General features: G+C 38.3%; 1 protein-coding gene and 1 non-coding gene across 2 annotated transcripts; both read left to right on the forward strand.

The window, feature by feature from the left end:
* Positions 1-3,825: 3,825 nt before the first annotated feature.
* Positions 3,826-7,872, forward strand: LOC149846427 (large ribosomal subunit protein eL22z-like). Its single transcript, XM_089996351.1, has 3 exons — positions 3,826-3,918; positions 5,104-5,372; positions 7,449-7,872. The coding sequence occupies exons 2-3, from the start codon at positions 5,146-5,148 to the stop codon at positions 7,591-7,593; spliced, it is 372 nt and encodes a 123-aa protein (XP_089852477.1). The 5' UTR covers positions 3,826-3,918; positions 5,104-5,145; the 3' UTR covers positions 7,594-7,872.
* Positions 5,793-5,885, forward strand: LOC149846428 (small nucleolar RNA snoR69Y). The gene has a single exon (XR_016430685.1). It is a non-coding gene; the product is annotated as a small nucleolar RNA snoR69Y (small nucleolar RNA).
* Positions 7,873-12,777: the final 4,905 nt, after the last annotated feature.

A 12,777-nucleotide genomic window follows, 5' to 3' on the forward strand; every position in this document is an offset into this window, starting at 1 on the left:
CTCGCATGGAAACTGCACATGTTGGGTGCATAAAGTTGGCATGGTTGGTTTAGGATACCGTGGCCCACGGAATTGACAGTCCTACCTCAAAAATGTGATGCAGTAGGTCACTAGCATACCATTTTCATTTTCATGCCGCCCTATTGAAAAACTTGTTTACATGTCACAATCACATTATTTAAAACTCATTTTCTATTAAACAAATCTTGTAGATCACAATCATAAGGTCTTATCTAAAAAGCACACAAATAAATAATAAAATAAAAAGATGATTTGTATTTAATAGTTTTGTGCCAGCAATATCAGCTAAGGAGTCTCCATCATATTCCTAAATCCTAACCGTTGATACAAACATCGAGCCTTCAAAACCTAGACACCAATGGTTGCAATGGTTCGGATACCCGCTAAATCCTGCCTGATCTGAATCTAAAAGCAAATTTGCTGCACTTGATCCGAATTCAAAACAAAATCTGACGATGCCAAACTATATTGGTATTATTGGATCTGCTAAAAACACATCCTTATGCATAAAAAATGCAACCAGATATATCCAATTTTTGTCCTGATTTGAATTAGATCTTACCTGAAATACTGTTTTGAATTCAAGAACAATTCATTTATGTGAATCCGAGTTCAATCCAAATGCACATTCGTATCTTACTTGAAGGATCAGAATCAGGAAATAATATATGAGATTTCCATGAAATATCTGACCGTATAGGATCCATTTGCATCCCTACCAATATTGGAATGGACACATGCCAAAATCTGGCTTTGATATCAATGGTCAGGATACACATGATAAGGCCCATGACTAGAGGCAGAGAAAAAAATCCAAATTAGGGTGGGCACAAATGTGTGTGTGCACACGTAATATATATATATATATATATATATATATATATATATATATATATATATATATAATGAGAGAGAGAGAGCAATGCTTTCGAGATGGAATCAAATCAATCAAGAAAGCATTTTAAGTATAGCGTTATGGCATTCCTTGACTCAAAGAGTACAAGCCTAGAGTTTGAATGGCGTTCCTTTCCATTGGCAGAAATGCATGAGCAAAAGAAGAGGCTGAAACCAGTGATGAACTTACGCTCGTCGGCATAGCAGTGAGAGCTCAACCAGCAGGCAAGGTTGCAAGCTAAGCATTAGGGTGTTATTGAAATTGGTTGACGAGTTGTTTTTAGGGAAAAAAGGGTACTAAGTCAATCTCATGAGGATGTGTTTCATGTATCCAGGTCTCATAACGTATTGATTTCATAGTTGATAAGCTTTTACATATTTTGCAATATTCTAGGAATGGTGTTCAAGGTTATTGATTGGCATGAAAGTCTCTTTTGAAACTGGAGAAAGTGGGGAAGGTGTATATATATAGTAGTGAGTAGGTGTTTGAACATTAAGTGTTTGATAAACATGCTGGATGGGCTTTTCAGCCTTTTTCATTTTATTTTTAAATTTTGACCATACAGATGTCATGTATGTACTTGATTTTATAGGGATCTGTGCTTGAAGTGTTTGATTCTGACACGTGGGTGGGTTTTTATAAGGTTGGAAAAATAACAATTCAAAATATTTATAAATTTTCAAGCCTCCAAACTTCATTTCTTTTCATCATGATCTAGGTGTGGATTCTTAGTTAAACACACACACACACACACACACACATATATATATATATATATATAGATAGATAGATAGATAGATAGATAGAGAGAGAGAGAGAGAGAGAGAGAGAGAGAGAGAGAGAGAGAGAGAGAGAGAGAGAGATTGGGTGGGTGGTATAACACCCAAAAGTTTTAACTCAAAAATTTATGAGAAATTTTTTTTGAATACTTTTAAAATTAACAGCAGAAATCATTTGCTAAAAAGATCGGTTAAAGAGATTGGGCGGGTTACGGATTTATCAAACCGTACATCGAATTAAATTGAATTTATTAATTACATAAATAATTTAATTCAATCTCATAAATTTAAAATAACATCATCCGCTCCATAACTATACATCGTACTTCACCTGAAAACCCATAAAATGAGTCAGACTCGTGAAAGCCTAGTAGTGAATACTAATACAGATAAACTGAATCAATATGCTCGAACATACTTTATTTGCTTTACAACCAATCATTTAGGCAAACAATCATTTTACCTATGCTTTTAACACACATTGCATATCTCATGAGCAGAGGCAGAGCTGGGGAGGGGGGCAGGATTGGGCTGTAGCCCGGTCCTGCCTCCCGAAACAGTTAAATTTTTTTATATTTTTTTAAAAGCCCAGTCCTAGCCCAACCCTGATTCCATATGAAATAGATTTTTATCTATTTTTTTAGCCTAGTCCAGTCCTAGCCCAATAGCCCAATCCAGTCCTAGCCCAGCCCTGACTACAACAAATAGTTTGATTTGTCCATATGAAATAGATTTTTATTAATAATTGTAGCCATTAGTTTATATGAAACTGGAGAAAGTGGGGAAGGTGTATATATATATAGTAGTGAGTAGGTGTTTGAAAATTAAGTGTTTGATAAACATGCTTGATGGGCTTTTCAGCCTTTTTCATTTTATTTTTAAAGTTTGACCATACAGATGTCATGATGTACTTGATTTTATAGGGATCAATGCTTGAAGTGTTCGATTCTAACATGTGAGTGGTTTTTTATAAGGTTAAAAAACAGGGGCGTAGCTAGGATTCATGCGAGGGGGGGGGGCAAACAAGGGTGTAGAAAAAAATTTGTGTGATAGTTGGGGGTTCGGGGGCAGTGCCCCCGGAAAAATTTTTTTTTTGAGATAAAATAAAAAATGGCTACAATTATTAATAAAAATCTATTTCATATGGACAAATCAAACTATTTGCTGCAGTCAGGGCTGGGCTAAAAAATGGATAAAAATCTATTTCATATGGAATCAGGGCTGGGCTAGGATTGGGCTTTTAAAAAAAAAATTAACTGTTTGGGGAGGCCTCCCTTAGCTACGCCTCCCGAAACAGTTAATTTTTTTTTTTTTTAAAAGCCCAGTCCTAGCCCAGCCCTGATTCCATATGAAATAGATTTTTATCCATTTTTTAGCCCAGCCCCGACTGCAGCAAATAGTTTGATTTGTCCATATGAAATAGATTTTTATTAATAATTGTAGCCATTTTTTATTTTATCTGCCCCCCCCCCATCCTAGCTACGCCACTGCTCATGAGGGTATGGCTTCATGTATCGAGGTCTTGATAAGCTTTTACATTTTTTGCAATATTCTAGGAATGGTGTTCAAGGTTATTGATTGGCATGACAGTCTCTTTTGAAACTGGAGAAAGTGGGGGAAGGTGTATATATATATAGTAGTGAGTAGGTGTTTGATAAACATTGATAAACATGCTTGATGGGGTTTTCAGCCTTTTTTATTTTATTTTGAATGCTATCATTATCGCTTTGATGTTGCTATGAAGCTCTATCACATGGGCTTGGACTGGACCAGTCCAAGTCATAGTCCACTTAAGAAGGACCTAGGATCTATAGGGAGCAGATCTAAATATGTAAATGGCATCGTAAAAGCTACTCAGAAGGACAATCAAGCGGGGGATCCAGATTGGGTTAGTTTTATATGGTGTACATCTAGTAAATAAGACATCTACACACGCACACATTCCTCGTGTCCTGCTTTCCAAATTAATTTTCGAACTTGCGAATCGAACCTTTGTCACGCGTCCTCGTGTCCACGTGTCTTTGGGAGATAAGCTATTAGACAGACGTGTGACATTTCCGTTAATATTCACATGTTCCAATGTCATTTTGAATGTAGCCCTAGGGCTGTAAAAACCCTCCTCCCACTGCCCACACCTACAAAACCCCCAATCCTCTTCTCCCATTCTTATTCTTCGCTGCCTACGCCTCTCTGTCTCTCCGCGCCATTTTGGGATCCACAATCGTAAGTGAAGAATCTCTCAATCTTCTCTCTTTTGATCGATTTTCTGATTAGTTTTTGCTGGCTTAGTGCATGTTTAGCGGAGCTTTTGCGAGTAATTTTTTTCGATTAGGAAGGGGTTTGTCAATTTATCCGTTCAATCTTCACTTGCTCTAAGCCGGAAACTAGGGTTTTTCGGTCAATCAGTTTCGGTCAAGTAGCTTCGAGCAGATCTGAATCAGAAACTAGGGTTTTGGGTAATCGATCGACAGATTGTTTCGTTTTTTTGTTGTTTTTTTTCATGTTCGTCTATGTCTAGCATCATGGGGTTTCCACTATATATTTGAATATTTTGGGTTTCATGTTTGCGTACTTAAAAATCTCTCCTTTTTGTGGCATGCCGTTTTCGATGTCTACGTTTCGCGATGAATTTCGCTGCGGTGAACATATTTTTGCGGGATTATCTTGTGTTATAGATTCATGACGCTGTGCGTCTGCATGCATTGGTTATTGTTATGAGTTCGCTCTTGTAGTCCATGCTTTCGGCTTTCTTGAGTGTTGATGGCAATTAGTTGGTACGTGTTTTCTCTCGTGGTTGATATTGTCGTCTTTCCTAGTGTTGATGGAGATTGGCAAGTTCGCTGCTTTTTTTTGTGAATGGTTTTCCCTATTTTGGTGGCACGAAACTGGTAATCGTAGTGGTTGATGGTATTCAATATTCATACGTGCGTAATCTTTGCAGAGTAATTTGATTTTATTCATGAGGAAAACACACTGTGAAGTTCTGTTTTGAACGCATCTAAGTGTTCATCTGTTGTTTTTTTCGAAGATAAATTATGGGAAGTATCATACAATTGTCCGACAGTATTAAGGGTGCGCTTTGATAACTACACATAGGTTCAGTGGCGTTGGATTCAATTTGTTTTTCACATAGGCGTGTAGGTGTTTTACGACAAAAATCACAAGTTCGAACCTTGACCTATTAGTCCTGCAGCTTTAAACCTGGAATTTGGGCGTTCTTGTATTTGTTAAGGCAGATGTGGCACCAATCCAAACACCAAATTTATAAACTGGGCTGCTTTTTCTGGAATCAAAACCCCAGCCAACCCAAACATACCCTAAATTGATTTCCACTGAGAACAAAAGAAATGAAGATGCCTGTGATGATTGTAAGGTTGATTTGACATGCACTTGGTCCTTCGTCTGCAGAGAAGGTCACACACAACTTATACAAGAGGTAGAGAAGAAAATATGAGTCGTGGAGGTGCTGCCCCCAAGGGCAAGAAGAAGGCATCTACCTTCACTATCGACTGTTCGAAGCCTGTAGAAGACAAGATCATGGACATAACATCCTTTGAGAAGTTTCTACAGGACAGGATCAAGGTTGGGGGTAAAACTGGTGTTCTTGGGGACACTATCACCATCACCCGCGAGAAGAATAAGATCAGTGTCACCTCTGAGAGTGCATTCTCAAAAAGGTATCTATACATTTTTAGATACATCTGGCCAGGTTTTTTGCTTGATAAGGAAGTGCAATGTTTTCCTATGTTTCCTGTACAAGAAATATCTTTAATACCTCTTGTTTGGCTGTAAACTTAATTTTGTTAAACTAGCCTGTTTTAAAGCCTCAAGAAGGTCATAAGTAATGGATGGTACAGTTCTACATTCTTTCCACTGCCAAACTCAGAATAGTTATTTTTGGAAGTTGTATTTTGCTTTTGGAGCAAAATTGTGCCCATTTATTTTAGGAAATGTTTTGTGTTTCTTGCATTTACCATCGATCTTATTTGTGCAAGGCTTTTCATCCCTTGTGTTACAATAATTTATCACTTTTTGTTTTCATAATCGGAGCATTATGTTTTTATAAGAGGTCTCTTCATATCTAACGTTCTCAAATAGCCAGCTGCTAGGATGATTATGTTAATCCCAGCTCATTATGAGACCTGTAGAAGGTCTGGGACATGTCATTGTAACTTGATCTGAGCTATGGCCCTCCATTAAGTTTGTTTCAGATGACTTGGTTCTGTCTCTCATAAATTGTATGTTGAAATTATATCTTATCTGTTTGAACATTATAGCTGGATCAGTAGAGCTGCACAATGTTGTCCAAGGGTTCTCAGATTACAGTGATACAAGGACTTCCTGGGGAAAAAGAAAAAGACCATAGTGCCTTTGTTGATCTTTTTTGTATTATTTTCATTACTTTTGAGTCTTGTGTTGAAACTTGAAAAAGTATCCGACTTCTGATTATTTTTCAATAGACAAAAAACGCATCCAAGACTTGAAAAAAAATGAAGCAAAAATAAAGATATTTCTCTTGGAAGGAGATAAATCTAACATATTCTTTTCAAAATTTGGGAAATAGAGTTGCATGTGTGCAATTTTGTCAAACCACAAGAATTGCAAGCTGACCTTCACGGGTCTGATGCAAATAACACTAGGTAATGCCCTATATCTTAGTGTGCATTGCCCAAATTAAAACTGAACAGTCTAGCATAAGAACTGTATCAGTCTCATTATGCAAGTAAGAAGTGAACCTTCAGATAATTTCCTTTATTAAACGCTTTCTTTCAAGATATAGCATGGTCAGTGCATTTGGTTTCAATACATCATAGTGGTAGCTTCTGGTTCCTATTTTGTGTTAATTCTAAATTTTAAGTGTCTACGCGCAATAATGAAATGTTATGAAATCACTCTGTTGTTTGATACTTTTTTTGTTGGTCAAACTTTAGTTTTATTATACTGTGCAAGTTATTTCTAGTAATAACTGGATTTAGTAATTCTATTTTTTCTTAATGTTTGCTTATATTTCAAATTGAAACGGTATAGGATTTGATTTGTGAATGGCAAAATTGCTCTCTTTTATCTGAGAATCTTGGATTTGTCGGCAGTGGGGATTCTTTTCTATGCATAAATAAGAAAGGAAAAAGATCCTTTTTTTAGAACAGATCTTCTCTTGTGCCTCATCATTGCCAATTGATCAATGAAATTTCTGTTTGATTATTTTATCCTTCTCTTCTCCCTTTTTGGTTGGCTGCAAGGATGATTTTGTTAAATTGAAGCTGAGGGCTTTTGAAGGTCAAGATGAAAGTTATTGTGCAATCATGGACACCTTGTTTTCTTTTATAATTGTTGACTCTTTTATTTCTGTATTTATTTTGTTTACTGTTCAATCAAGGTGCCTAGATTTATCTTGCCACACTTTTTTGAACATTTTATGTAGTCTCCTTTCCCATCATATCTTTCTTATATGTGAATGCTGGCACTGTTTCCTCTGCCACAATGTGACCCTGCATTAGATGAAACACTAAGATTAATTTACTAATTTACATTTAGCATTGTTTTGTTAATTCCCAGATATGGTTTTATGTCTAACAGTCTGGTATTGTGACTCTCTCTCTCTCTCTCTCATACACGCACACAGTCTGATGGGTAGGAAATTATTAACAGTTGCACATTAATAAAATAATTTCTAATTTATGTGTAAGATCAATGCTGTTACGATCGAGTCTTATTTATTATCTTATGTGGCTTCCTGTTGGGTGGTTTTGCAGGTATCTCAAGTATTTGACAAAGAAGTACTTGAAGAAACACAATGTAAGAGATTGGTTGCGTGTGATTGCATCCAACAAAGACCGGAGTGTGTATGAGATGAGGTACTTCAACATTGCGGAGAATGAGGCGGACGAGGAGGATTGATGGTTGGTGTTCTCAGAGCTTCGGGTCTCTTTCAATCTCTCAACCTCTTAATTTACATTTGAGTGTTTCAAAGCTTTTCCTTTTTGTTACCACCATTAGGCTTTTTCTGAACATCTTCGGGTTAATTTGAAGTTTTCATTGTAAGGCATTAGAATACCTTTTAGGGACGATTTTGCTTGATACACATTTTCAATGCAGGACATCGTGGTTATTCTATCATTCATTTTGTTACGATGGGTTCTACCAGTTCTTAATTATTCAAGTTAAGATTGGTTTGATTATTCTGCTGTTATTTTCACTCATTAAGCTTTTGTATTACTTTTGCTCCTGCCTGAGAAGAGGGGAAACATTGGGGTATGATTAGGGATGTCAACTGGAATGTTATCCTATATCTGATCCGAATGCGAGTCTGGGTGGGTAGGTTCGGTAAGGTAAACAGTAACAATCGGATTCAACTGAAGCTGGGCGACTCACTGGGGAAGCGACCATAATTCATGACTAGGTCTCTGATCCTGAGGGTGGTTTCCCGGTTCTTCATGAAAAAAAAAAAAAATCAGATTCACATTCTGATTAGGATTTCTTAACCAAATCTGACCGAGACTTATTCCAGTGGATAGCTGAATCTGATTACATGTATTTAAATGTATTCGGTGTTGTCTTTTCTCCATCAAAATTCTAATCTGACTCAGATTAGTCAATATCCAACTAGTTGCATTTAGTATCGACCACATTCAGACCTGAATCTGCAACTTTCTACGTTTCTAGTTATGATGGGTGTTTTTTTAGCATGATCTCGTAATTTGAAACTGATCACAATTTGATTTGTCTGCCTCTTCATGTATGTTGAAACTATGTTTGTGGCGATGCCTTGGAACTGTAAAAACCAAAAGGTTGGGCTCTGGTAGGATCCATCTATATATGGTGTTCAACAGTTCAAGGTTTGTCTATGGGTGTAGTTTATGCACTTATGCTGAAAACATGGAACATTTTATCTACTTCAGATCCAAAAGCATATCAAGAGCCGCTGCTATTTGGATCGGAACTTTCATATTGTTTTGATTAACATAGTCTGCCTGGGCGCTGTGGAGTTTGACCCGTTTCTAACCCAACTGTGGTGCGAACTAGGCTGAGAAATGCCTTCTATCGTGAGTTTCAGATCTAAATTTGAATTAGATCAACTAGTTGCATCACAATGCTGATTTAGCAAATCCAGGTTCCATCTGAATTCACACTGGGATCCTATTTTAAGGATCCAAATTTGGAAATATGTGGGGTTCTATAAAAGCACATCTAAAATGTTTAATCCCTCATGTACTAAACGAAGCATTGTGATGACTCTTCTTGTTAGTGAATGCATTCCCTCTTTCTGTGCTTTGTCCAGCCTGTGTTGGAATATAGGTTGACCTGTATCCGCCCATATAATTAATGACCGGGTTTGGGTTCAGGTTTTTTGGGTCATGAAAATGGAATCCCAAACGAAGTCCTGCATAATTTTAGATTTTTTTTACTGAAAATGCATATAAAATACTTGCTCGGCCAAAATCATAACGCAAGCCCAGCGGGTTGACCCAAATAATATTCAGGTCTGTATTTTTCATGCCCATACCTGAAAGTTTGGGGTTGGGCACCAGTCCAAACGGCACCCATTGACAGCCCTATGTATAAGACCAGGTGTTGTTTGCATGGATTACTTTTTCCTGTACCTGCATGCACGGGAGCTGGGTGTGCCGAGCTTGTGCTGGCTCGGCTAGAGATTAAAATCTGGTTGTTCAAGCTTGGCTCGGCTCCATTGAACACCTTTATTTAGAAAAAAAAAATTAACTGCTCTAGCTCGAACTCGAGCTGAACACCTTTAATTTAAAAGCCTTTTTAACAATTTTGAAATTTATGTGAAATCCTCTTTAAAAGAGAGGAAAATAGTTAGATTTGAACCCAAATCACTTTCAAAAGGAACCAAGGCCTTTCTTTGTGATTATATTATGAAAAAAATGCATACATATATAAAATCTAATTTTTTATAACTATATGAGCCTGTCTTAATCGGGCTTATCCGAGCTGGGCTGCTTATTCAAACTCGCTTTGTTTAACTCAACCCTTGTTCAAGCTCGGCTCATTTATTTTTTTTGAATAAGTTCAAGCCGAGCGCGAGCTAGCTCGGCTCACTGTGCATCCCTACCTGTACCTAATAGGAATGCATGTTAAGATTGTGTTTGAGGAACTCTATAACTTTTCGAGAAAATTGTTTGAAATCGATTAGAGGCCCCGTCACACTATCAAAAATCAAATTCATAGTTGATTGTGTATATGGGTCATAGTAATTTGATTCTGGAGCATAGTAGCAAATCTGATTTTCAGGATTTTCTCAGCAAATGAGAAACTCGTGATAAAAAAAAAAGTTCTCTCAGGAAAATATTTTGAAAAATATCTAAAGCATATAAGAAAAACATTAAAATATAAAAATATAAACATCATGTTAAGAACGTGATAATTTCAAAATAGACGATATTATTAGATATCACGTTTTTTTTAAAGATTATATCAGTTTGATAATCTCGTGATAAACTCACGAGTTTTTTTTTTTAAATGGCCGATAATTGTGATTGTGACTGTGTTCTGTAGTGGCCATCATAGCACAATAGGGTTACCTAATCGGACAATGCATCTCAAATATAAGATCTTGTTACCGTAAAATGAGTAATAAAGCAGGTCTAAAATTTTATGGCATTGGCTCTCACATTTTTTCTAAATCAATTTGTTTTTTTTAACCCACAGATATTCACATGAATTACAAGGATAAAAGTGCAAACGGATGCCCCAAAGGGGTTTGGGCCGTTGGCGTAGTGGGATGTGGCCTAGGCCGTTACTCAGGCAGTTAAAATTCATATCTCATAGGCGTCACCCCTTGGGCAAGCCGAAACGTGAAGACTTTATGGGGGCAAGGAATAAGCCCCACGGAGTTTTATACTGCCAGGACAGTGGTCATAAGTAGGGGTGGCAATCGTGTCGGGTTGGCGGGTCGACCCGACGGGTTGGCGGGTCGACCCGACGGGTTGGCGGGGTCAGCATACTTCAACCCGAACCTGACCCGTTTATTAAACGGGTTGGCTGTGGCAAACACGAACCCGGCCCGTTTAATAAACGGGTAACCCGACACGACCCGCCAACCCATTTAATAAATGGGTTGGATCTGGTAAACGGGTTCTCAGGTTTGCAGGTCGGGTTGGTGGGTTGACGGGTCGGATTGGCGGTTCGGGTTGGCAGGTTGACCCACCCGCCTAACCCGTTTATTAAACGGGTCAGCCGGGTTGGCGGGTTGGCATACCCCTAACACGAACCCGATCCGTTTAATAAACGGGTTAGGTGGGTCGACCCGTTTATTAAACGGGTTCATTTTTTCCAAACCCAAACCCGCCTAAGAGGCGGGTTGGCGGGTCGTGTCAGGTTTTGCCACCCCTAGTCATAAGTACGGCAGGCAGAGCCATCACGGCTAAGTCTCTATTCCTGAGGGCGGGTTCTATGTGTAAATATCAAAAAGAGGTGCAAACGGATCAGACACAATATCAGATGTCTGATTAGTATCCATGAAATTAATCTAAGATAGGTCCAAAAATCCAGCATCATGATTTAAGATCAGATATGGATTCCACTCTATTGTGTTGGGTATAGTTCTTATTAAAGTTGGATATAGTTCAGACCCGCATTATGGTTTGGACTTCTTGTTTAATATTTGGATCTGACATGCTCTGGTTCATATCAGACCCGTTTGTGCATGGTCAAGGATTTAGACCCATTTCTATGGATTTTTTTTTGACAAAGTTTTCCACCAAAGTTTGTAATCTCCAGGTGGGGTCACCGACACCCAAGCCCTTACAAAGCCCACCAGTAAAAGGCACCCGTACACCCGGTGGGAGGATAGTTGAGCGAAACAAATGAAATATTTAAAGGTTTTCTGACCATAATTGTTCGTCTTAACGGGAATGGACAAATGCATCCCTGCATTATGAGTAGGCGTGGGCATCGGGCCGGCCCGACCCGACCCGCTAATGGACCGGGCTGGCCCGGTCAACGGCCTGGCCCATTTACTAACGGGCTGGGTTTTGGCCCGGTTCTTAACGGGATTGGGTTTGAAGAGAAGCCCATAGCCCATCCCATTGCTCCAACGGGCCAATGTGAAGCAGCTCGGGTTCGGCCTGGCCTGGCCAAAACCAATTTATTTTCTTTTATTTTCATGATACGACACAAAAACCTAATTCTTATTTAGTGTAACTAATTAGGTAAATAGTAATAATTAACAAATAGTAAGTTCCGATGCAACTAATTAGGTAAATAGTAATAATTATCAAAGTTACTATGTAATAGTTAATTTTTAAAAAATTAACAAATAACTCAGACTCATCGGGCCAGCCTAGGCCCAGCCCACGTATGTAACAGGCTGGGTTTCGGCCCAGTACCTAATGGGACCGAGCCTAAAATCATGGCCCAAACCTGGCCCATGGCGGGCCGGGTCTGCTTGGCCCATTGGGCTGCCTGCCCACCTAATTATGAGTTTTGCCAAAGACTCCCATATGTTATTTTTCTGTTTTTAATCAAAACAGTCCTTGATGGTAGATAGATCAATTCACTAAGAGGACGTCGGAATGCAATGCATACATTAAAAGAAATTATCCCTGTTTTTGGGATGTTTTGGTGTTAAAAAAGCAGGGATAACCCATGTGGTTTTTCCCTGGATAAATAATGTCATTTATACCAGTATAAACTGTCTAAGCAAGCAAACGCCCCCACCCCCCATGGTTTCCTAATGGGAGCCAATTTTTTTTATACTTACACGAAAAGCCCGCCCCCAATAATCAGAGACCTAGCCGCTCTGCGGGCCTTACTTATGGTTGTTTTCCTTGCAGCATAAAACTCTATGGGTTTACCTCCCTCTTACCCCTAGAGAGACACGCTTTTGCTTGCAAAAAGTCGTAGGGCTTACGAAGGGTGGAACCAAGAATTTAAACTAGGGTGGGCACAAATGCACTATAAAAAAAATTAAAAATTCTATGACAATAAATTATACTAACAAGTATAAAGAAAATAGAATAACCACATGTGCGATATTCATAATTAAGAACCTTAGTTGAAACTAACAACATATTTTCGGCAATAAAGAAAGAACTTAAAAGTACCATAATAACATTTATG

This window comes from Nuphar pumila, chromosome 2 (assembly GCF_984573655.1).
Source record: "Nuphar pumila chromosome 2, dmNupPumi1.hap1.1, whole genome shotgun sequence".
NCBI classification, from domain to species: domain Eukaryota; kingdom Viridiplantae; phylum Streptophyta; class Magnoliopsida; order Nymphaeales; family Nymphaeaceae; genus Nuphar; species Nuphar pumila.